Source organism: Amphiprion ocellaris, chromosome 16, assembly GCF_022539595.1.
Source record: "Amphiprion ocellaris isolate individual 3 ecotype Okinawa chromosome 16, ASM2253959v1, whole genome shotgun sequence".
Lineage (NCBI taxonomy): Eukaryota > Metazoa > Chordata > Actinopteri > Pomacentridae > Amphiprion > Amphiprion ocellaris.
The window spans coordinates 27,815,509-27,843,024 of NC_072781.1; the positions used below are offsets into that span (position 1 = coordinate 27,815,509).

Here is a 27,516-nt window from a genome sequence, read left to right on the forward strand (position 1 = left end):
ATATACTTTATTTAAATAAGCAATGTAATTTTACAAATATTTGCTAATATTTAAAAGAAAAAATTGTATAATTTTGACAGAATTTATTTTACAAATTATATGTTTTTTGTTTGGTTTTTTTTTTTTTTAAATAAAAATGTCTTGTAAAATCACACAGAAAGATATACATTAACATGTTGACTATGAAAACAAAACAAGCAGTTTTGCACAAAAGAACTATGATTAGGTGGAAAAACCACAACTCATATGAACGAAATGACCATAAATTCATATTAAAAGACTACAAAAACACTAAAATATCTACAAATGAGCACAAAACTACTGCAAATAGGATTTTTCATGTCATTTGGTGCTTAATTGATGCAGTTTTGCATCTTTTTGGCATTGTTTTACTTGCATTTGTAGCAGTTTTGTGTAACACAAGCATGAGTAGGTGTGCAACAAAACAACCATAAATACACCGGAAAACTGCTTAAAATACAACTGAAACAACCACAATTGAGCACAAATCAGCCAGTTGTACATTTATTTGCTGTAGTTTGGTGCTTATTTGTGGTTGTTTTTGTGTTTTATTAAGCAGTTTGGTTTGCATTCGTGGCCAATTTATGCATACAAGTTGAAGTTTAGCACCTGCTTACCATCATTTTGCACTTATTTGCTGCAATTTTGCTAAAGAGTGCTATGAATTGGAGCAAAACGGTGACTAGTGTACACAAAATGACTCCAAATACACAAAACTGCTGAACTGGAAGGCAAAGCTCTTGATTTACAGCCACAAATATACAACCTACTCCAAATTATTGCAAGACTGATCATTTCACAGTTTTTATCTTATCATTTTTTGCAATAATTAAGTAGTTTTGCATGTCTGCATGTGATATGTCTGTGTTTATAAGTGGCTATAAATCCAGAGCTTTTGACTTCCAGCTCAGCTTCCTCTTTACAACTGCCAATGCTGCACCAATTCATCCATCCATCCAACTAACGTCAAAAAGATCTCCAACGTCTAAAGTTTGCGTGTGAAGCAGAAAAAAGCACGTAACCAACCACATAACAACACTAAGTCACATGAGTCAGTGCTCTTCTAACACACATGCTGAGATAAAACAGTGCAATCCATAATTTATTACACAATCTTTGTTCACTGACACAAAGACACTGCTGTCACTAGATTAACCCAGTTAGAACTACGCACGCATAGAAGATGTGTTTGATGGAGGAAGCTTTCAGCTAAAAATAAAGCACGATGGAGTTAGCTTTGTCTTTCTCTCTGGATCTTTGTCTCAACTCACCACTCAAGAAAAAAGAGAGGAGGACAAGATGGAGGGCCACTTCCTTTAATCTTTTTGGAGTGTAGCGATATCAACATGGCTTCTAGGGCGCTATTTAATGTTTGACAGCTAACTGACACTAAGATGAAGCTACAGTCGAGACATTTCAATCCTGTTCTATAGAAAATTGCAGCTGTAACAGTGAGAAAATGTCATTTAAGTCAATGAATGCAGCATTCAGTTTGGGAGATACTTGTCAACATTTTTGCCTATTCAGTTTCAATAGGGATATGCAGAAGTGACATTTTTCTAAGTGTGACTCCCAAAATTTACCCCACAGAGAGGACTTAGGAGCATGTTTCAGACCATTCTGAGTCATTTGGGATAGGTTTTTGGTAGCACTTTTTTGTGTTCCATACTATGAGTTAGTGTAGGGATAGGGTTAGGGTTGGGGCTGGATAAGAGTTGGAGTTATGGGTTTGGAGTATAACTTTTTTTAGCAGTGGCCTACTGATCTGATGGATGTGTGAGTGTATGTGTTCCTGGCAGGGATCAGGATTGAGTCCCCAGGCAGTGTGACCAGTTTTATGTGTCATTTAACTCCATGTTTGGTCTCCACTACCTCCAGAGGTAAATAATTGGCTCTGTATCATCTAAATTGTCTACTGTGTTTGTTAAAATTGAAGCCAAAGCTGTTCAATTTAAAGCACACTGAGAGCTAGCTGAGGACCTGATACCTGGTCTAGTAGGAGCCTCACTTAGCGAGCATAATAGCTAATGCATTTTGGGCTGTCATGTGACAGGGTGTCATGGCTACACCGCCCAGTGCTGCACCTTGTCATGGATTAATATGGAGGACAGAGGAAATGATAAAGGACGACTCGAGTCATGGTCCTCCCTCCCAACCTGAATGTGACTCAGCAAAGCACACAAGCACACACTCCATCCTCACCCTCGGCTGCCTCACCCCTCCCCTGATTGGCCGACGCCTGGCGCCGATCTATTTTTAGACCCCCTTTTATTCCATCATTTTCCAGGACGCCTCAGCAGCAACATTATAGGCTGCTGTGGGTTGCCGTGGCGATGAGAGCCATCCTCCCACTGATCAATACTGACCACCAGCACGCACACTATCCATCATACGGTAATATAATACGTCATTGATTTTCATAGAAGAAGCAACATGTCTTTGTCTTCTTTTTAAGGGTTCTGTTAAATATAAACAAAAATATAAAGGAGAAGGTACTGCAATAAAAAAAAAACAATTACAACTCTCTTTTATATATTTATTGTAACTGAGGACATTAAACGTGATGTAAAAGGCAGAAATATTTACACCCCGAATATGTCACAATAAAAACTCTATTTAAATCATTTTTCACCTAAAGAGGACCTTATTTATTTATTTGTCTAAATTTAAAGTGTCTACAATTTCCCCTCTGAAACCCAACTAGCTGCTGGGTGTTTTTTTTTTTTTTTTTTTTGCTCGTCGCATTTTAAGCTAATTTTTCACTAACTTTCTTCTAACAAGCTAACAAACAAGCATTCCAATGAGCAAACAGGGTAACAAGCTAATGGCCTAACAAGCAGACAGGCTAACAAAATAACAATCTTACAGGGTAACAAGCTAACTAGCGGACGAACAAGCTAACAAAGCAACAAGTAAACAGGCTAACCAGCTAACAGGCCACAAGCTAACGCACTCACAAGCTAATAAACCTAATGCTAGCAGGCTAACTATTTAAAAGTATAACAATCTAACAGACTAACAAACTAATGGACTAGTAATCTGACAGGATAACAAGCTAAGGGATTGATAAGCTAAAAGACCAGCAAGTTAACAGGATGACAAGCAAACAGGCCAACAAGCTAACAGACTACTATGCTAGCAGGCTACCATTCTAACAGCGTAACAAGCTAACATGCTAACAATGTAATGGGCTGGCAAGCTAATATGGTAACAAACTAGCAGGGTAGCATCTTCCATAGGTTTCCTTAAGAGTGGTCTTATGATGAGCCCTTAATTAGACAGAATTTTAATCCTTAATACAATCACCACTAGTGAGCTAATTAAAAATTCAGCTCCAATATAGTTGGCATTAGCTGTGGATTTATCTGTTAAGACCAGTACCAATTGCACCAGGCTCTAAACATGTTTATTTCTGTTGTTGAGTATTTTAACGTGGAGGTCTATGAGGACTGACTCAGTTTTGAAGCATCAAGTGGAAATTTGAGGAACTGCCATTTTGGGCACAAAGGTATTAAATGAATGCATTTGATATTCTACTTTCAAAAGTAAAAATATTTCTTACCACTTTGATAAATCCTCAAAAAATACATTATTATACTGTAAATACTGATGCTAGACAGTCTAGTCATAGACATACGTTCTTCAACAAATGTTTCATTAGAAAAAAAGAAGAGTAAAAAGGAAAAACATCTCTAAACTTGCCTCTAATCAACTCCACACTTATTTTTTTAAATTGATTTTAGAGTAAAATCTGAATCACAGATGAAGATTAATGTCAGATTCAGTTTTTATCTATGTGTCCTAAATGTAGAGGAGTTACAAAAAGAGAAATATATGAAGAAAAGTTTGTCATTTTAAATATAAAAATGTAGAAAAAATTGACCTTAAACTTGTACTTCAATCAACCTCTGTATTCAGGACAGAAAATGTTCTTTACAACTTTCATTTTTCACTTGTTTTCTGTTGTTTCTTGATTTAAAAAAGATTGAATTTGTGATTATTTGAGCTGATATAGAGATGTTTTCATGTAATCAGATCCTTGGCTTTGATATAGATTTGTTGTCGTTAACACGATGCCTTGCTATTGTGTTCGCCTGTGGCTGAGCGACAGACACACAATGGAGTCTTCAATTCAGATGAAACAGAGGATAATGGAGTGGAAAACAACTGCAATACAACGTCACGCAGACACACAAACAAGCACACTGAGACAGTTTCACAGTAACATCTGACTTAATATTGCTGGGACACCGACAGATGGTTGTTACCCAGCAAAGCAGAATGTTATATGTTCTGTGTCCGAAAAGGCGATGTTAGCAGCTGAAATGTATTTAATTTAGCATCATTTTTGAATTCTATTTAAACAGAATAAGCTAGTGGACTAACAAGCTAGCAGAGTAACAAGTAGACAGGCTAACAAGCTAACGGACGAACAAACTGGAGGACTAACAAGCTAACACGGTAACAAGATGGTTATTTTACAGGCTATTTTGCTAACAGGCTAACGGTATAATTAACAGACAAACAAGCTAAGACGCTAATGGACTGGCACGCTAACAGGATAACAAGTTTAAGGGAGTAATAAGCTAACAAACTAGCAAGCTAACAGACTACCAAGTTAGCAGGGTAAATAGCAAACAGGCTAACAAGCTAACGGACAAACAAACTGGAGGATTAACAAGCTAGCACGTTAACAAGATGATTATTTTACAGGCTATTTTGCTCACAGGCTAACAGTATAATAGTCTAACAGACAAACAAGCTAAGAGGCTAATGGACTAGCAAGCTAACAGGATAACAAGCTTAAGGCAGTAATAAGCTAACAAAATAACAAGCAAATAGGCTAATAAGCTAACAGACTAACTAGTTAGCAGGGGAAATAACAAACAGGCTAAGAAGCTAACGGATTAACAACCTAACAAAATAATAGCTAATGAACTTAAAGGATAACAGGTTAACAAACTAGCAGGGTGCCAGACTAACATGGCAACAAGCTAGCGATCCAACAGGGCAGCAAGCTAACATGCTAACAACATAACAGAATGACAAGCAAATATGGTAATTAATTAGACATAACTTTAAACCTTATACAGTCAAAGTGGGTGAGATTATTGAAAATTCAGCTCCAATGCATTTGTCATGAACAAGGAATTCTATAGAGGCCAAAACAGTTTTTTGTACCAGGCTGCAAACATGTTTATTTCTACTGCAAACATGTTTATTTCTGCTGTAAACATGTTTACTTCTGTTGTAAAGTTGGTATATAATGGTATATACAGTATATATTCTATGTCTGAAAAGACTTAAGAGATGTGAGCAGGTGAAATATCTTTAACATTATTTTTGTATCCTTATTGAACGTAGATGCTTATATAAGGAGATAATCAGACTTGAGCTCATGATTACACGATATCAACCCTGTGATCTGCAGTGTTAAAATGTACAACATGAAGTCTTGTGTAAACTGTGTGAGATCTGGAAGTTCTGGATGTATCAGATGATGTTTTTGTGTGCGCAGCGTTAAGGCCTCAGAAGATCTCAGGACTGAACAAGTTGATCCGAGTCACCTCTGTGAGGAATCCAAGACCTGCCTGCTAATTGATGCTGGCAGTGTTTTAATGACTGTTGTGTGAGCGTGTGTGTTGGGGGTTTGTTGGTTTCCCACATTCCTGTCTGTAGTAATTATGTTTTCATGACTGCAGTGACATGAATGTTTCTGCAAAGCCAGCAACAACTTAGCAGAGCGTCTCCAGGTCGACCTCCAACACAGGCTGTGTGTGAAAAATGTAGTTATTATAAAAATAGGATGTGTTCACAAAGACGCGTGATTATATACAAACACAATTTTATCTGCCAATATCCAGATACACACAAATGCTCAGTAAATAAGAGCTAATGGAGCTAAAAGTCTATCCAGGGAGTTTGCCAAAAAAAAGTGAAGGTAATTAACAGAAATACAAAAGGGAAGCAAAGTCACAAAGAGACGGAAAATGACCACAAAGAGGCACCAAATATGTACAGACACACAAAACAACTACATAGAGTCAAAATGACCACAAATTGACATAAAATAACAATACGGTGTGATAAAATGACCACAAATTGATGTGAAATAACCAGAAAGTGGAAAGAAAATCCACAAACTGACCCCAAAGCATCACTAAACAACAACTGCAGTGATGCCAAATGATTAAAAAGTGACGCAAAATAGTCATAAAGAGATGTAAAACAACTACAAAGTGACACAAAACAATAACAGAAAGACATAAAATGAGCACAAAAGGTCTCAAGACAACCACAAATTGATGTAAAACATCTACAGAGACAATTAAGAATTACAGATACACAAAACGTCTATGTAGAGACTCAAAACCCCCACAAAATAATATAAAGTAGCTACAAAGAAAAATAAAATGACCGCATATTGATGTAAAATAACCAGAAATTGACAAAAAAAAATCACAAGAAGGCACAAAATGTCCACAAAGGGGCACAAAATAACTACAGAGACACAAAAAACAACTATGTATAGATTAAATATGACCACAAATTGGTATGAAATAATCAGAAAGCAGCACAATGACTACAGAAGGACATAAAACACAACAAAGGGACGCAAAATAGCCACAGACACACAAAACAACTACACAAAGAGAACAAATGATCACTAATTCCCACAAAAACACAGAGTGTCCACAAAGGGGCGCCAAACAACAACAAAAAGTCACAGGACTGCTACAAGAGGATGCAAAAATACTACAGACACACAAAATGACGATATAAAGAGAAAGAAAGTTTCCACATATTGATCTAACAACCACAAATTAACAACAAAAAGCGCATAACAAGTAAAACAACTACATAGGCACCTTCACAGCGGGATGCAAAATGACAGCAAAGAAGCACAAAACAGCCACAAGTGAACATTAAACAACAACAAGTGATATAAAATGACTAGAAAGTGATGTAGAATGACTAGAAACCTACACAAAATGACCAGAAAGGATTATTAATACTTTCTTATTTTACATGACAGCACCAAAACCGGTTCTGAAGCCATGATTTTTTTTTATCAGAGTAATAAATGATATTTTGATTTAATATTTGGAAAATTAAGAAAAAGGTGAAGAAGGTTGTTGTATCATCACAGCCATCTTCATTATTCGGACACAGCAGTGTGATGAGCAAAGTTATGGATTTATGAAGCTGCTGCCACCTGCTGGTCACGTCTTCAACACACACACTTTTAATTTTTTTCATTTAGTCTCAGCGAACTTTTCATTTTGAATCCAGCCTCAGAGTGGCTCCTCATCTCATGTACAACAATAGCAGAAGATCATCAAGATCATTTTGTCCTTTCTGTCTTTGAATACTTGATCTGTTGAACCAGTTTGTGTCAAAAATCTGCCATAACTCAGAAAGATCAGAACCCAACAACGTGAAACACAGTTTTACATGCAAAGTGACTTATAATTTTAAAATTATTATCTCTAATGACACATTTCTAAAAGTCAAAAACACAAAATGAACTATAAAAATATGGTTTAGGAGTACAGAAATTGTCCCCTTATTAAAATACCCTGATAAACACAAGCGTGCTGATATGCAGTGGTGTGTTTTGTAGTATTTTAGCTATAAACATCCATTTGAGTACCTCAAATTGGAGGCCCACCATTAATGTGGGCATATTTTTGATGTGAAATAACTAGAAACTGACAGAAAATAACTGACCCCAAAGAGGCACAAAACAACTGCAAAGAGGCAAAATAATTATAGACACAAACAGTGACTACATAGAAACTTGAATTGGGCCCAAATTGATATAAAATAACCATAAAGTGACAGAATGGCTACTAAAAATCAAACTACCACAAAATGTTTGCATACAAAAGTATGCAAAATATCTATAGACACACAGAATTACTACATAAAGACCTAAGCAACCACAAAGTGACATTACACAATCACAAAGGCATGCAAAAACAAGTATTGATAATAAATAACCACAGAAATTAATACAAAAAGATGCAAAACAACCAACATGGTGTTAAAACCACCACAAAGTGAAATAAAACCACAATATTAAGGCATAAAATTACCATAAATTAATGTAAAATAACAAAAATGGGACAAGTGACTACAAAAATACTCCAAAATCACCACAAAGGGACACAAAATAAGCACAAAGAAATTCAAAATGACCACTAAAGGATGCAAAATAATCAAAGACTCACAAGTAAAGTAACAAAAAGAGGCACAGACCTACCAATATAGTGGCACAAAACAACTATAAAGAGCCACAAAATATGAATCAAAAGGCATACAATCACCACAAATTGATGTGAAATATCCAAAAGCAACACTATAAACTACAAAGGGATGCAAAGCTACTACAAAGAGACCCAAAACAATTAAACACAAAAACAACTACACAGAGATACAACCAGAAAGTGACAGAAATTACTACAAAAATGCTCAAAAACAACAAAAATTGGTGCAAAACCACCACAAAGGGACACAAAGCAACTACAAAAAGCCACAAAATACCAATCAAAAGGCACAAAATGAACCAGAGTTGAGGTGAAATATCCGCTTAATAATAAGCGACAAGAATAACCACAAATGGACACAGAGCAACAACAAAAAGACCCAAAACAACTACATAGAGATAAAATGACTACAAATTGATTTAAAATAACCAGAAATTGACAAAAAATGACCACAAAAATCCACAAAATGTCCACAAAGGGGCACCAAACAATTCTAAATAAAATGATCCATTAAAGTATCAGTAGAAGGAACAGCTTTATTTAGTCACTATCAGTATAAATCATGGAATAAAATGGAGCTGGTTGGTTATTTTCTTTGGAAATCATTGTAAATCACACTCTGATGCAGCTGAACGTTAAATACCATTCATATAAAGTCACAGCCTGCTTGTTTTCTCGACACTTTCTCTTTCTCTGACATGTTAGCTTCCTCCTCCTCCTCCTCCACCTCCTCACAGCTCCGAAACAATCCTCGGAAATGACCCCCACCCAACCGACCCACCCGGCCCCGACCCGCCGGAAAATCCCCCTCCAGCTCTATAGGCCTGGACAGGAACAGCCTGGACGCCCTCCCTCCCTCCGTCCGTCTCTCTCTAGCTTCACTGAAATTCACTTTAATCTGCTGCGATGTTGTCGAGTGAGACGCATTTTCACATTTCCACAGCATCAGTTCCGAATAACTAATTTTTTTTAACCTCTGAACCCAAAGCAGAAGACTCACAGATTTTGTGTCTCATGATTGTTGGTCCCACCAGAGTCTCTAACGGCTTCATGGTTGTGCCGAAGACAACAAAATCAGCTACAAACAGACTAAGAATGACCACAACTTGACATAAAATAACACAATGGTGACCAAAAGGACGACAAAAAGACAAAAAATTACCAAAATGGCCACAAAACAACCACAAAGTAGCATAAAACCACAACAAAAAGACACAAAATGACCACACATTGATGTAAAATAACTAGAAACTGACAAAAATGACTACAAAAGTGCACAAAACCACCATAAAAGGACCAAAATGGGTGCAAAACAACCATAAAGCAGCATTAAACCACAATAAAAAGGCACAAAATGATCACAGGCTGCCATAAAATAATGAAAAAATAATTTAAAAAAAAAATACAAAATGGCAAAAAAAACCACCACAAAGGGATGCAAAGCGACCGCAAAAGGATGCAAAATAGCTCCAGACCCATAAAACAACGACTTAAAGAGAACAAATGACCAGGTATTGACATGAAAAAACCTAATGGTGACCAAAAGGACTACAAAAAGACAAAAACACTACTGATACGGCCACAAAACAAACACAAAGTTGCATAAAACTACAATAAAAAGGCTCAAAATGATCACAGACTGCCAATAACAATGAAAAAGTGACAAAAAAAAACTACAGAATGACCAAAAAAATACCACAAAGTGATGCAAAATAGCTCCAGACCCACAAAACGACTACTAAAAGAGAACAAATGACCAGGAATTGACATGAAATAACCAAAAAGTGATGAAAAAAGAATACAGAATGACAGAAAACAAACAAAATAGATTCAAAACAACCACAAAGTATATTGAAACCACAATAAAAAGGCTCAAAATGATCACAGACTGCCATTAAACAATGAAAAAATGACAAAAAAAATACAAAATGACCAAAAAACACCACAAAGGGATGCAAAATAGCTCCAGACCCACAAAGTGACTACTTAAAGAGAACAAATGACCAGGAATTGACATAGCCAAAATGTCTCATCCCACTTGATTTAAGATAAATTCACTTAACAAGTGACATTTCAGCAAGATGGAGGGACTTGTTTTAAGACAATGCATCTTAAATATCTCGGTAAGTCAAACAATCTTGAAATTATCTTGTTTGGAGTTGAATTTTACAAGAAAACACAAAATAAGTTTAACCCTCGTGTCGTCCTGCGGGTCAAATTGACCCATTTTAAAGTTTGAAAATGTGGGGAAAAAATATATTTTCACAGTGAAACTTCTGATGTCAACATTTTTGGGAAATCTTTGAACATTTTTTGGTGGGAAAAAAAATGTTAAAAATGTTTCTTCAGAACATTGACATAAAAATCAACTGAAATCCCGCAAATTTTGCAGTGTTTCAGTGACATTTTCAAAAGAAAATGTCACTGAAACACCTCAGCCAAGTGCAAAAAGGTTATTTTTTAAGGTTGTTTTCCAAATTCTGCGTAATTTCAATGAAGTTTTTTCTTACATGGAATTGTAAAATGTGCCTAAAACAGGTGGACGGTAACCCACTTTCTGTAATTCATGCTGAGCAGCAGCAACCTCTGCTGCAACCAGTGGTAACTACAGGGAAACACTATTTATGTATGCAATAAACAATGAAAACAAAAGAAAGATTAAATCTCAAAGCAACTCTTTAAAGAAAAATGTCCACAAACGTCCCAAAACTCCAGCGTTCCCCTTAAAGATGGAACTATAAGAGCGCTATAAACATGGAGAGGAAGGAGGTCATTTCTGCTGCAGGTCGGTGGATTTCCTCTCCTCTTATCACTTCTGCAGGAAAAGCATGAAGACAGACAGACAGAGGAGCAGTGCAGGAGCGTTAAAGGAGTAGAAACACCCACTGTGTTACCCCGTTAACTCTCGCTTCATGCATCTCGAGCAGCTCAAGTCAAACATCCAAAATTTCCAACTAAAAGGCATTAAAACTCTGCTGCTGGCCGTTGTAATGCATCCAGGGTGTAACTGTCAGTACGTGATCTCAGATAACAGACTTCACACTTGAATACACATTCCTGTACATTTACATAACAGGAAGATCTTGTAATTGTTGTTTTATGTCTGATCTGATTCTGTATTTTTTGCAATGCTGGACGGCTGAGCAGGCCCAGGAATCTGGAACTACAGCTTCTGTCTGAACTGACTGAAAAACTTTAATGAAAAGTCGATCATATGAGCTTAAATTAATAACGAAAACAACTACAGAAATACGTAAAATGACTACAAAGAGACACAAAATGACCACAGACAGAAAGCAACTACAAAGAGACACGAAACAACAGCAAAAATGACTACAAAAAACACACAAAATGTCTACAAAAAGACATAAAATGACTACAAATATGTATATATAAAATAGCTCCAAACAAACTGAAAACAACCATAAAGAGATACAAAATGAGTACAAATATGTAAAATAATTACAAACATACAGCAAAAAGTTATAAAGAGACACAAAATATTAAGTGACAAAAATGCTGAACAAGAGACAACTATAACATTACACAAAACAGTTATAAAGAAACAAAACAACAACAGAGACAAACTATGACTAAAAATATGCACAGCAACTAGAAAAAAATAGGAAACAATGACAAAGAGAAACAAAACAGCTACAAAGAGACAAAATATTAAAAAAGAGACACACAACAGCTACAAAGAGACACAAAATACTAAAAAAGACACACAGCAGCTACAAAGAGACACAAAATACTAAAAAGACATACAACATATATAAAGAGACACAAAATACTAAAAAATGGACACAAAACAGCTACAAAGAGATATAAAAAGCTACCGAGACATAAAAACACTAAGAGACACAAAACACTAAAAAGAGACACAAAACAACTACAAAGAGACATAAGACAGCTGCAAAGAGACATAAGACAGCTACAAAGAGACATAAGACAGCTACAAAGAGACATAAGGCAGCTACAAAGAGACATAAGACAGCTAAAAAGAGGCATAAGACAGCTGCAAAGAGACATAAGAGACATAAGACAGCTACAAAGAGACATAAAGCAGCTACAAAGAGACATAAGACAGCTACAAAGAGACACAAAACAGCTACAAAGAGACATAAAATGCTAAAAGGAGACACAAACCAACTACAAGACACAAACCAACTTTAAAGAGACATTAAACAACTACAAAGAGATGCCACAACCACAGAAACACAAAACATCACAAAAATATCTAAAATGACTACAAGAAGACATAAAAAAACTCAATAAATGCACAAAACAACTACACAAATACAAACAAATGACCACAAAAGCACTAGAAAATGACTACGAAGAGACAAAGCACTCACAAAGAGACACGACAACAAAAATGACTACAATAAGTCACAAAAAAACTACACAAAGACAAGAAAGTATCACAGAAAGGCTTATAATGAAAAGCTGTATTTTGTTTATTTTTCTGTTCGTGTGCTTCTGTTGGTTTTCATTAAGTTTTGGTTGCCTATGAATATTTTTCATCTCAATTTTGTGTTTTTAATGTTGTGAAAAATGTCCACACAGTGAGTTTAGAGTCGTTAAACATTATCTGATCAGAGAAGGAGGAAAAAGTAGATGTGACTCAACAGTCTCCTGCAGAGGAGGAGGAAGCCGGGGGCGTGACCTCCCCTCTCCTCCCCCGTCCTGCCACCCCCCCCCCCCCCTCTCTCTCTCCTCCAGCTGTTTAAAGGCAGCTGGTGGTCGTGCGAGCTCCAGTCAGCAGTCATGATGGCGGTGGGAGAACTGGTGCTGGTGCTGGGCTTACTGGTGAGCGCCCACTGCGAGGTGAGGGCTCGAGACCCCGAGGTGGAGGAGGAGGAAGAGGAGCTGGGAGGAAGAACAGGGGGAGGCGTGTTCTCTCCCCACCAAGGAGGAACCGAAGACCCCCAGATGGGAGGGACGGGGAGCTATCCATCCAGAACCGGGTGAGTCCAGACCACAGAAAAAACTAATATAGAGCAACTTTTACTAATATATAGCAACTTTAAGTAATATAGAGTAACTTAAAATAACATAAAGCAACTTTAACTAATGTAGAGCAATTTAAAAGAATATAGAGCAACTTTAACTCATTTTTGAACAATTTTAAATAATATGGAGCAACTTTGATTAATGCAGAGCAACTTTAACTCATTTTCAGCTATTTTAAATAATATAGGGCAATCTTAACTCATTTAGAGCAACTTTAATATAGAGCAACTTTGACTCATTTAGAGCAATTTTAAATAATATAGAGCAATTTTAAATAATATAGAGCAACTTTAACTCATTTTTGAGCAACTTTAGCTTGTATAGAGCAACTTTAGGTATGTAGAGCAACTTTAACTAACAAGAAAAGCACACAGAGAGCGCAGTACTCCGCCAAGGTTGTTCATTCCCCCATATGGCATTGTCAGAAATGCAGTATATTTTTGTAGAAATGCAGCATTATATTATTATTGTTATTATTGATGATCAGAAATCACGGCACTATAGAATGTGGTCATATAATATAGATGTACCCACAAACTAAGGGTGCTTTCACACCTGTTAGTCCGCTAAAGTGGTTCGTTTGGACCCAAAAGTTGTTACAATGTTGCTATTTTCAACTGGTTCGGTTCGTATTCACACCAGTGTTTTCGCAGGTGAACCTACTCCAATTAATGTTATATCTCCCCCCAGTCTTTTGGCGGCGCTGTTTACAAAACAAGGCGTTTACGATGACGTAGGTGTACGCTGATTGGCGTAAAATTCCCTGTGCAGGTTGCTACGGAAGCTCCCGTAGACCAAAAAGTCTGCTGCGCCATCAAGTGGTCCGAATGGAGACAGGTTTGTGTTCTTACCAGGAGCGAACCGAACTGGAGTTCACATAGAAGCGGACTGAGACCACCTCCCGAAGGTGGTCTCGGTGCGGTTCGTTAGTCCGAACCAAAAAAATCTGGTATGCTTTCACATCAGCCCAAACGAACCGTACTTGCAGGTGTTGCGGACTCCAGTCCGCTTTAAGCGGACTAAAAGACGTTGGTGTGAAAGCACCCTGAATGACCTTGCGCTGAGCACAGGCGTGTGATATGCATGTGTATGTTATGTATGGATACTGAATCACTTGACCTACATATGTGTAAATTACTCTTATAAAGGTCTGTTGATCAGTTCCTCACTTTTGGAAGGCTTTGTTTTGCTAGTGTTAAAATAGCCATTCCCTTCATGCTTTTATTTTGAAGGCCTTTTTTTGTTTTTAATGTTACGGGCTTTTATTTTTGGCACCATTCCCGCGGCACAGGAAGTGTTTATCTAAGAAGCGGTTTCTTGACATGAGGAAGAGTCCGAAATTTTCAGGAAACACCCCGACGGATAAGTCCTGATAAGTCAGTAGTAGGATCGCAATCATGTGATCATCAGTAGGCAACTGAAGTAGCGTTCACTTGATGTCATGGTTATAGTGTGATGCTGTGCCGGCCACTATATCTGGCAATGGGAAATCCTTAACAAATCCATGGATCCAGACTATAAGCCGCATCACTGCCAAAATCTAATCACTTGGTCCTTGTGTCATTTCTGACCTTCCCTGAAAATTTCATCCAAATCCGTTTTTGAATAATGTTGCACACAGACAGACAGACAGATTCACAGACAAAGGTACGCCGATCGTCACGTAACTCTACCATGTTCCTTGGCGGAGTAATAATATCAACTTGAAATTAATTTTAAATGGTAGTGTATATAAGTCTATATGTAGTAATTTTGCATCCCTTTTAGTTCTCTCCCTGCAGTAATATTGGGATCTCTGTGGAATTTTGCTGCGTTTTTTAGTCATTTTTCATTACTTTGTAGGTGTTTTGGACCACTTTGTGATGATGTTGCTTCCCTCTTTGTGGTAATTCTACATATATGAATTAATTTTGCACATCTTTCTAGTCAATTTGCATCTGTGTGGTAAATTTTGTGTTTCTCTTCATCTTTGTAGTTATTTTTCCATTCTTTTTTAGTTATTTTTTAGTCCACTTTTGTGATAATTTTGCATCCCTTTTTTATAGTTTTTCCTCTGCATGATTATTTTGGATCCCTTTATGCATTTTCAGTCATTTTGCACCCAATTTTTTGTCATTTTCATTCTTTTGAAGTCATTTTGCATCCCTTTCCTATTTGTTTAGCATTGCTTTGCGGTCATTTTGCATCTCTTTGTGTTCCTCTGGAATCTTTTAGTTCTACATTGCTTTACAGTATGTTTCTGTGGTAAATTTTGTGTTTATTTATGGTAATTGTGCATCTCTAAGATAACTTTGCATCTCCTTTTGGTCATTTTGCACCTCTCTGATAAATTTGTCTCTCCGTGTGGTAATTTTGTGCCTCTGTAGTAATACTGTATCCGTTTTTAATCAATTTGCATCTTTGTGGTTATTTTGCTTTTTTTTTTTTAGCTTTATTTTAGTCCACTTTGGGCCATTTTGTGATAATTTTGCATCCCTTTATTCATAGTTTTTCCTCTCTGTGTGGTTATTTTGGATCCCTTTGTGCCTTTCGGTCATTTTGCACCCAATTTTTTAGTCATTTTCATTCTTTTGAAGTCATTTTGCATCCATTTCTTATTTGTGTATCATTGCTTTGTGGTCATTTTGCATCTCTTTGTGTTCCTCTGGAGTCTTTTAGTTATACATTGTTTTACAGTATATCTCTGTGGTAAAGTTTTGATACATTTCTAGTAATTCTTCATCCCTTTGTATCTTATTACCTCTTTGTGATCATTTTGGGTTGTTTTTAAGTAATTTGGTGAAAAAATTCAAACCTCTTCTGACATATTCCAAAGTTTATGTGAAGTTAAGATGAGGCTTCCGCAGTTTGAGTGGAGATCTCCAAAACATAACAGCTTTGTTTAGTATTAAAATCCTTCCTTGTGAAAGAGGGACAAAAAGTGGATTATGACCTAAAAAGGCTGTAACTTTAGAAGATTACTCGTTCATTCAACTCACTCAGGCTGCTGAAGCCTCTGATAATCTCTGGATCATGTCTTACGCCGATGGAAGCTGTGGTTTCAGTGCAAACAGCAGGAATGATTGCAACCAGCATGTTGTTTGGTTTAGCAAACAGAGACCAGATTCACTTTGTCTTGCTCATGTTTCAGGTGCTTCAGTGAGGGTTTTAAGTGCGCTGTCAGTCAGCAGGTTCAGGCTTGCTCACTTCTCTGGACCTCACACACTGATAGTTGCGTCCTCTGCACGTCCGAGCCTCTTCTTTCTTGAACACTTCTTAGTTTTCTCTTAGTTTTAAAAGGTCCAAACATTCACCTCCGATCAGGTTTGGTCCTCGCAGAGATAGAAGTACACTAACACACACGAGTCACGCCTCATGCATACAGAAGCATCAAGCGGTGTTTTGACTGCCAGCATGCGTTTAATAGGCTGCTGCCACCCAGGCTGCACACACATATGTTCATTTTGAGGTTTTATGAGTGTCAGAGCCTGTAGCGCCTCTCAGTGTTTGTCCTCCAGACAGTGGTCGAAGAAGTATTTACGTCTTTAAGAGAAAATATGAATATGATAGTGTGGTCATTTTGCTTCAGTTCTTAGGTGCTTTGTGTCTGTTTGTGGTTATTTTGTGGCCTTTTCTGAAAATTTCACATCTTTTTGTGGTCACTTTGAAGCTGACACAAGCTGAAGTAGTTTTCCAGAAGACGGACATTTCAAACATGGTCATCACAACAATCATATTAATTGAATTGTGGGAAGCCAAAATTGTGATGGTGATTAATGGTCGATTAATCATGCAGCCTGAGTACACAGTGTACACTCATAGCTAATGTTGTCCATATTTTAGACTATTGGAAAAGTTCTAATGCATCACAAAGTAGTGTTCAATAACCACAGCAGACCATTACACTTGTCAGGCAGTTTGTAGTGGGCATATAGGGTATTTTTCAGACAATGTTTCACAAGGTCCAATTGCTCTTTTCAACTCCAGTGAGAGTATATCAGCATCATTAGTAATTATGTGTCTCTATCCCTCTTTATTCATTCAGACATCCCTTTTAGAAAATGTTCATCTATTTGTAGTTGTTGTGTGCCTGTTTACAGTAATTTTGCATCCTTTTCCAGAAATTTAGCTTCATTTTCTGGTTGTTTTGCATCCTATTGTAGTTATTTTGCCTCTACGTGGTAATTTTGCGTCCCCTTTGAATAACTGTACGCTGCTTATCCTGCTGTGCCTTTTAGTTTTTGTCCAGTTGTTAGTTGTGCGCTGATTCGCTGTTTGAGCAGCAGAATTTATCCACCTGCATGATCACCGCTGTGGTAACAATGCTGCCTTTAAATCCCTGAGTGTCGTCCTTTCATCTGCCAGCTGAGCATCTGATAACGGCTGAACGAGCAGTAAATAAAGCCTCCGTGGTCACATTATCTGCAGGTTATTCAGCTCTCTTTGATCGTCTTCTGTCTGCTCGCTGATCTTCTTCCTCACACCTGGAGGTATGTGCAGCCCAGAATACAAGGTCTGCGTTTACTTTGAAAGGATTTCAGTGTATAAGATTAGCCAGAAAAAAGCAAGATGGGATGCAAAATGACTCTAATCAATGCAAAATCACCATTAAAAATGCAAAACAACTACAAAGAACCATGAAATGAAAACAAAGATACATCACATCACTGAAAAGGGAAGCGAAATGACCACAAAGAGAAACAAACCAACCGCTGACAGACACACAGATATAAAACAACTATAGAGACAGATGTGAAATTACTGAAAAGGATGCAAAATGATCACATAAATGATACAGATAAAAGATTACCACATATAAATGTACTAAAGATGCGAAATTTAAAAAAAGGTGCAAAATGACAAAATTATCAAAGAGAAGACACAAAATTCCCATAAAAATGATTGAATATAGATACAAAACAATTACAGATAGATGCAAAATTACCGAAAGGAAGAAAAATCACCACAGAAAGGACACAGACACAAAATTATTACACAGAGATGCAAAATAACCACAGAAATGAGTAAGAACTGATGTAAAATTACCACCTATGGACTGAAAAAAGACTGCAAAGACACAAAATTACTAACATAAGACAGAAAAGAGTCAGAAGATAAGATAAGTCAGAAGATCGCAAAAAAGAAAAATGACCACAAAAAGACATAAAATGACTGAAAGGAGATGCAAAATAGAGACAAAGTGAGGTAAAATTAGTTGAAAGAATATAAAATGATCACATATTGGGCACAAAACCACTAAGATCTCATGCAAATTACCACTCAAGGACAGAGAAGGACCATAAAGAGACACACAATTGTAAAAAATGAATTCAAAATGACCACCACAGTCCCAACAAAGACATAAAAAGGGATGCAGAATTACCACAGACACAGAAAAAGAGCACAAACAGACGGAAAATTTGTTAAAAAAGAATGCTAAAGAACAGAAAAGCAACTACGCATAGACAGGAAGCAGTTGTAAATAGACAAAATGATCACAAAGTGGCACAAAAAAGGACTGCAATTGACTGAAAAAGTACTACAAAGGATATTCAGATAATTAAAGGTGATAAAGAAACAATCAATTTGAGCAGCAGTTTATCCAGATTATATAAAACCACATTATTAGCGAGTTAAACTAAAGTGAGCAGTTCTAGACCATTACAGTTTATCTTTTAGTGTCTCTACAGCAGTGTTTTTCAACCTTTCTTTGAGCCACAGCACATTTTTTACATTGGAAAAATCTTGCGGCACATCAACAACCAAAAATGTTACTAAATGACGCTCTATACACACGTGGACAAAATTGCTGGTACCCCTTGATTAATGAAAGAAAAACCCACAATGGTCACAGAAATAATTTGAATCTGAGAAAAGTAATAATAAAAATGCTATGAAAATTAACCAATGAAAATCAGACATTGCTTTTGAACCGTGGTTCAACAGAATTATTCTAAAAAATAAACTCATGAAACAGGCCTGGACAAAAATGATGATACCCCTAGAAAAGACTGAAAATAATGTAACCATAGGGACATGTTCAATCAAGGTGTGTCTTCTAATTACCACCACAGGTGTCTACAAACTTGTAATCAGTCAGTCGGCCTATTTACAGGGTTCCAAGTAGTCAGTGTGCTGTTTGGTGACATGTTGTGTACCACACTAAACATGGACCACAGGAAGCGAAGGAGAGAGTTGTCTCAGGAGATTAGATAAGAGTTTTTAGTTTTTATAGCAGTCAGGCCTGAAAAGCTCAGCTCACACAGATATGTTGTGGAAAATGGGAGCAATGTCAGAACAGCTTTGTTGGCCACAATGGGCAACTCCTTGGCAGCAGTCAACCAAAAACTGTCCGAAGGAAGATCAGCAAATCTTAGTTTTAAACCACGATCTTGTTTCAGTTCAGTTAGCTCCTCCTGCTCTTGTAAAGTCATGTCCTTTCCAACAACTGCTGCTGAGCTGTATGGGTCCCTAACCCTGTCAAAGCATTCAGTGGAGGCTGAAGAGAAATTAAATGACAACTTCTCCTCAAGAGTTTTCAGATGTTTACCTTTTTAACTCGCACAGTGCAGCAGTGTGATCTTGCTGTTTCTCCGTGAGTGGCAACATCTCCAGGTTGGCACTTTGCGCATGTTGTTGCCAGAGGTGCACCTTTAAACCTTTATTTTATCTGTGCTTGTAAGCAGGTTTTCATTTCGGCCTTGCATCTGTGTGTTCATTTCATTCGGATGATGAAATGTATCATGCCAGCTTTGCGCACCGCTCATCACCTGCAAACAGATTTGAGTAATCAGAGCTCTCATTTGTCAGAAGCACTTTAAGTTCCTCCCACAGCTCATAAATACAGGTCAGCATCTTGCCACGCGACGACCATTGGACCTCTGTATGGAGCAATAAGGCTTTATGCTTCGCTCCCATTTCCTCACACAAAGATGCAAATACACAACTTTTCAGAGGTCGTGTCTTTACAAAGTTCACTATGCGCACCACATGGTCCGACACAGGAACCAGTTCTGCTGGTAAAGTCTGAGCAACGAGGGCTTCACGGTGCAAAAAAAACATGCGTAACAATAAGATCTGGGTTTCTTTTCGTCACTCTGCTAACGAAGCCTTTGGTGCGCCCGACCATGGCTGCAGCTCCATCAGTGCAAACACTTGTGCAATTTTCCCATGTAAGTCCTCCTTGGTCAAGATTTTCTGATGTGACCCGAAAAATATCCTCTCCTGTTGTTTTTTCTGGCAGTTCCTTGCAAAATAGGAAATTTTGTCTAATGGCATCTCCATCCACAAAATGCACATTGGCCAAGAGCTGAGAATGTCCACTAATATCCGTAGACTCATCAAGTTACAACACAAATTTCATACTGATGCGTATCTTTTCCAAAACATGGCTTTCCATGTTTATAGTCATGTCATCAATACGCCTGGTAATTGTGTTATCAGAGAGCAGGACTTCAGCTATGTTTTTAACCGCGTCAGGGCCGAGCATCTCGTTGACAATGGCTTTGCAGGCAGGCAGTATTAATGTCTCTGCCACAGTGTGTAACTAGCTTTGAGGGCTTTCTCATTTACCTTTGTGGTTTTTCTCATAAAAGTTGCCTGTTTCTCTGTGTTTTCACGCCAGCGAACAACATAGTCTATCGGCATGTTTTGAAGCGACGGGTGTTTCGTTTGGAGATGGCGTTTAAGCTTGCTTGGCATCATGGCGCTGTTGGACAGCTTCTTGCCACACACCAGGCATAATGGAGCAGGTGTCATCTCATCCCCGGTGAAAGTAAATCCGAACAAAAGATAGCTTTCGCTGTATTGCCTTGAGCTCACCGTCTTTGCTTTCTTTTTACCACCACTCATAATAGGGCCGTCATCTGGGTCAGAATCTTGTCCAGGGCCCAGTTCGGAGTTTGCATTTGTCCTTTTAAAAATTTTCTCCATGACTGTCACCACAACCTCTTGCATGTGTCACTAATTCTCTTGAAGGAATGAGACAATTCGCTACCTGTTGCCACCCCGACGAATATTACATTACTCTGCCAGTCATTACATATTACAGGACAGACACTCGCCAATGACATAATATTTGCAGACAATAATTACTAAATATTAATTTTAAAAAAGTGATATTGGATAATTTGTCATGGCACACTAATGTACCGTGGCACAGTGGTTGAAAATCACTGCTCTACAGCAAGTGTAGTGTTGATTTTATAGAAATGAACTACAGCAAAGGAAGAAAATCTGCCTAAAAACTCATGATATGGGAAAATGATCATCTTCTGAAGCAAATTTAATTTCTATTCACATGTAAAAATGCAAACGAAATGCTCCTTTAAATCCCAGAAAAGTCTCAGATCTGCTCTTCTTTCAGTGAAACAACTAACTTTTCCACCTCCACTTCTTCACTACTTGACTACCTGTTGACCTCTGACCTCTGAAACATGTGTACACCCCTCCACCTCCACCAGGACCAATCAACCGCCAGCATCCAGAGATAACGCTGCAGCTAAAAGAACCCTGGAAACCTGTTCCCCATTACAGCACAAAGAGCTCCGTCTGTGAACGCCGTCATTAAGGCAGCGTTTAAAGTGGAGGACGGGGGAGTTAAAGGGCTAATGGAGGGTTGTTTTGTCAGGAGCCCTCGGGGGATCGTTTTATCGGGGAATCGGCGGTTTAATGTATGGATGTGGGTCAGAAAAATGACGGAGGCCTCCGGGAGCACATTTCCAAAAAAAATGTCACCCACCAAGATATTTAATCCTCTTATTTAGTCTGACAGTCTCCAAAAGCAACACATCCAAAGCATATGTCTAAAAAAAGCTGTCTCAAAACATCATCCAGCAGATCAGTTTGCTCCTGGAATAATAACAACACAAGTGATGTAATGACAAGATGTGATCGATGCCTGAATGGAAACAAACACTACATCGGCCCAAACATAGGACAGGCTCCCTTTTCAAAGAACTTACCAAAGTGATCCCCAAGAAGCATAAAAATGACTTAGAAATGATGCACAATGGCCGCAAAAACAAGTAAACCAAGTAAACGAGAAGTGAAATGACTGTAAGGACTTAAAATTTCCATAAAGAAATGGAAAACAAACTTAAGGAAACATCGATTGAAAGCAGAGAACCCAAACCACACAAAAAAAGTTTAAAATTTGTCACAAAAGGTGCAAAGTAACTTAAAAAGATGCCAAATTACCATAAAGAATCAAGAATCTTTATTGTCATTGTGTTTTCACACAGCGAAATTACGATGAAAACACAATGACAATAAAGATTCTTGATTCCTGATTCTTGGTCGCTGTAACACCGCCTCCAGCACGTGACGTACTCAGTTCTTAACTCTGGCCCAGCAAAGAGTTGGTGAAAAAGCACCAGTTTTTGGAGCCTGGAGCAGGTCCTCAGTTGGTGGAAACACAAAGAACTGGTGCTAAGTCAGGCACTGGCCCTGACCTAGCGCTGGAACCAGCTTGGTCGAAAAGGGGCCAAAGTGACACAAAATGACCCCAAAGTGACACAAAATGACCCCAAAGATTCAAAACAACCACAAAGAGACACAAAATCACCATAAAGAGAGTAATCACTGCAACAGATCAGCTCTCAGTCTTAGGTCTTGTTTGTTTATAAACCGAGCGTCCACATATTTACATCAGAAGCAACAAATTCTCGTATACTCACCAAACAACAACATGTGCACAAAATCACCAACAGCTTTCTATCTGACACCATCTGAGCTCTGTACAATCAGAAGGACAGAAAGAGGAAAGGCAGAAACTAATGTAAAACGTTCAAAAGAACAGAAATTTCCACGTCTGAAGTCTATCAGTGCATCAAACTGTGATATCTCAGCAGCTTCAGGCCACATTTCAGGCTGCAGCTTCTCCAGCTTCCTCTCAGGACAAACTTTACATTTCCAGTGCTGATAGCAGAATGAAGCCTTCTGATCTCTGTGTGTTGTTATGACAGTTACCCTCCACCTCCTGCTGTCTCATTATTCAGATGTGAACCCGAACCTTTCGGCCTGCGGGAGAAACCCCGCAGATCTGCTCAGGAGGAGTCGAGGTCTCGCTCAGAAACACTTTCTTGAACACTTACCAAAACAAATCCACAGCGGACAGAGCGGACCAAAGTGACAGTCTGACAGGCCATAGCTGCCTGACACTTTAAAAAGGGTCCAGAGTTGAAGATGTTTGGTCCGAATCAAGACGCTCTGTTTGAACAAAGTGACACCTCCTCTTACGAAATGACTGGCAGAACAAAATGAAACCAAATGAGCAGCTGTTTGTGTTGGACGTGAGGGAAGTGAAGGAAAATCCATGTCTGTCTTTAGCAAGGTTACATCTCCTCAGTCTGACATGACCAGCGCCGTCCAGCACTTCTGTTGTTCTAAAAGTGAAGGTTATTTTAGGCAGATTTTACTTTTATTACTTCAGGAATTGACGCATTTCTGTTTGCAACACAAAATGTCAAAATATCAGCTGTTGGCTTTGTGCTGCTTCATTTAAATGTACTGAAAGAAGATTAATGGGTTGTTGGCTTAGTGTTGTAGATGGATAAATGAATAGGCATGTTGGGTACAGGCTTCGAGCCCCAGTCTAACAGTTGCATTTATTATTGGAAAGCTGGAGGACAACCAGTCAAAGACACACAATACGGACACAAAATGTACTTTAAAGGACTTCAGAGATGTCAACTGACTATAGAAAGACACAAAATTAAAACAACCTGATCGAAAAAAACAACTATAAACTGCTCAAAACAACCACAAACCAGAATGTAAACTGATCACAGAGGGATGCAAAACAACTGCAATGGGACACAAAATGTCCTCTCGACAACTTTGAAGATGTAAACTGACCATGAGTTCCTTCTAAGGGATGCAGAATGGTCAGAGTTAAGAACAGGTTCAAGTAGGACTTCTTAAATGCATTCTGGGAAATGTATTCTGTGTCCAGCTGTAGGAAATTACAGCCATTTATCACAGAAGTATTTCCTGGAATGAGCTGAACATCTTGTTTGCAATCCAACATAAACAAAATCCTGTCGTTTGGTTTCATTTTGTTCCAGCGGCACATATCTCATCTCAAGCAGAGTGAAGAGTTCTAACTTTACTCAGTGGAACTTCTGACCTGCGGGTGTTAACTACAAACTTCAGGTATTACCACGGTGAAGGGATTAATCTGTGTCCGTGATTTAGCATCCAGAGTTCAGTCTGACAGGACAAATGAATCTGAAGATGAGGATTAAGAAGATGCTGTTTCAGATTCACCCGAGCTTGAAAACAAACTGCAGGACATGAAGACAAAAGAGGAAGTGAAGCTTCAGAGTTTAGCTGGTTACCATAGATAACATGTTCAACCTGCTAACTTGCAACAGCAAAAATGTTTACAGTACGGACACATTCTGAATTAGTCTATGGGTTAGTTAACTCAGGTTTAGTTCACTCAAAATCTCTGGATTAGTTAGGACAAACGCTCAATGCTAGTTAACTTTTGGCATTGTGTTAGTAAAGTGAGTGTTGGTTAAATCAGAGACTCTTGGTTAGTTATCTCAGTGTTAGTTTACTCAGAGACTTCAAGTTAGTTAATTCAGGACTAGGTAAATCATGATTGGTTAGCTCAGGGTGAGATAACTCTGAGCCTAATGTCACTTACCTCTCAGTCTTTTAGTGAACTCAGTGTTAGTTAACGCATCGCTGAGGGTTAGCAAACTCAGAACTCAGGGTTAACACATCGCTGAGGGTTAGCAAACTCAGAACTCAGGGTTAGTTAACGCATCGCTGAGGGTTAGCAAACTCAGAACTCAGGGTTAGTTAACTCAGAATCTCTGGACAAGTTAAGTCAGTGTTAGGGTTTAAGGTTAGGGTTAGGTAACTCAAAGCACAGTGTCACTTAACTTAATCTTTTAGTTAACTCTTAACTCAAAGGTCTGAGTTAGTTAACTCAAGGCTAGTTGACTCAGCGTTAGTTAACTCAGAGTTTAGAGTTAATTAACTTCAAGGGTAAAGTCCTGATTGACATCAGAGAGTACTGGATGAACCAAGACGGAGAGATGAAGCCGGGGAAAAGGGGTATTTCCCTGAGTCCTGAGCAATGGAACCAACTGAAAGACCAGATTTCAGAAATTGACTATGTCATTAAGAGAGTATAAGCATTCCTTTCAGTGTTATCTGTGAACTAATTGAGCATGTTGCCTAATTAGTTTGTCAGTGTTGGTTAACTTAGAGCACAGTGGTGTTAATTCAGTGTCAGTTAACTCAGAACTCAAGGTTAGTTATCTCAGAGCTAAGAATTAGTTCACCTCAGAATCTCTGGGTTAGTTAACCCAGAATCTTTTGGTTAGTTAACCTAATGTTGGGTAGCTGCAACTATCCAGGTTATTTACTTAGAGCAGAGTGTTGTTAACTCAGAGTGTCCTGGTTAGTTAGAGGTAACTTTAGATGTAAAAATAGGTTGAATGTTGCCAGTTTCTGAATAGAAAATCCTCTGAGCTGCTGTTCTCCATCTAAATCCATTAGTGTGTTTCTGTACACACACACACACACACACACACACACACACACACACACACACACACACACACACAAGCACACACACACACACAGTGTGTGGTGAGTGAGAGGTTCAGCAGGGTGACCCTGTACAAACACCAAACTCTCCTCCTGTGTCTTCAGTGTTTCTAGTCGACTGTTTTCAGCACAGCTGCTGCCTGAATCCTCACAGTGTGAGTCTGAACATGTTACACTGAAAGTTCCTAAATCTATTGTGTCTAAAATATCAGACAACAGTGAAAAATCCCTGATTACAGTTTCTCACAGTCAGATGTGACATATTCAGATGTCTTGTTTTGTTCAACAATTAGTCCAGAACTCTGTGTCTGTTTCTGTTGGTTTCATTTTTCTTCGAGTATTTTTTTTGTTTCTTTGTCACTAGAGTCCAGAAGTTTAAGATGCTCAGTTTACTGTTGTGTAAGACAAAGAAAAACATCAAATCCTGGATTCTGAGAAATTGACACCAGATAATATTTGCTATTTTTGCTTAATCTGTGCAAAAACTGAAACAATTTGTGCTTTTGTGAAGGACTGTTTTTTTCAGATTAGAGGATGTGATCCATCGTCTCTCGACCAAAGTGTTGAACGATCCTTTAGCCTGTTGGTGGTCAGTTAGACGAGGGCACCATGTTTGACCTTTGACTACAAGCAGGAAGGACGGAAAACCAAACTGAGCAGCAGTTAAAGATGCTGTGTGTTTGTTGTGCAGAAACTGGTGTCCGTTCGTACAGGAGCGTGTAGTGACGACGGTGGTTGTGTGTGGAATTGAAAAATACACCATCAGGTCTCAGAGTCCGTGTCCGAGTGGGTCACCCAATTGTCAGCTGGTCATGTGAGTACAAATATGTGAAATTAAATGTTTATGCTCCCACCAAAATATCATTTAACATCATTACAACAAAAAGCATTTTTTTTTTTTTTTTTATCATACTGGTTGTATTTATTATCGCACAGTGACGGACGGTTGTGCTGTTGTAATTCTTATGTGTTGACACTGTAAAAAATTAAAAATAAAGCCAAATAAACTCAAAACAGGAGTAGTAGGTCCAGTCAGGTTTTATTATTTTTAATTATTAGTGTTTATTTGTACTTAATGTCCATTTTTTGCTATTAACTAAGGATCTGTTTACATGAAACATTATTGATCATTAAATAGATAAATATCACTAGCTGTAATGAAAATAAATAAAATTCATGAGAAATAGATCCCAAATATGTGAGATGTTAGTAATCTGTTGTCTTTAGGGAGTCTAGAACTGAAAGATGTTCACTTTATTGACGTGTGCAGCAAAGAAAAGCAGAAAAATGATCCCAAAAATGGGTTATTTAGTGACAGTTTATGACAGTTTCCAGCTGCGGATGAATTTAGTTTATATGCATCAAATTTAAAAAAAAAAAAAAAAGTACCAAAATAAAAAATGTTTGCTATGAAACTTTATGTAAATTTATTTAAGCTGAATGCAGGACTTTTACATGTCACTGATTTGTTGCTGCTTAAGTTCTTGATAAAAAAAAAAAACAAAAGCCACCAAATGTGAAGAAGAAAAGGAGAAATTAAACACCGCTACAGGAGAGTTTAATGTTTAGTTTATTGAAGAAAAAAACTACAGTCACAGTATCCTGCTGCTCTCACTCTAAACTTTAATTAACTGTAAATTAGATTTTCCTCTTTTTCCAGTGT

The 27,516-nt window shown here is 37.9% G+C and overlaps 1 protein-coding gene across 3 annotated transcripts in view; it reads left to right on the forward strand.

Moving 5' to 3' along the window:
* mmrn2a (multimerin 2a) overlaps window positions 1-27,516 on the forward strand; it is a 76,212-nt gene that overhangs the window by 16,820 nt on the left and 31,876 nt on the right. For 2 of the 3 annotated variants that reach the window (XM_055018325.1, XM_055018326.1), the window contains exons 3-4: window positions 13,017-13,261; window positions 26,545-26,667. In XM_055018325.1, the coding sequence (XP_054874300.1) occupies window positions 13,017-13,261; window positions 26,545-26,667 (368 nt within the window). The remainder of the gene's footprint in view (window positions 1-13,016; window positions 13,262-26,544; window positions 26,668-27,516) is intronic. The other variant, XM_055018328.1, reaches the window with a different exon arrangement.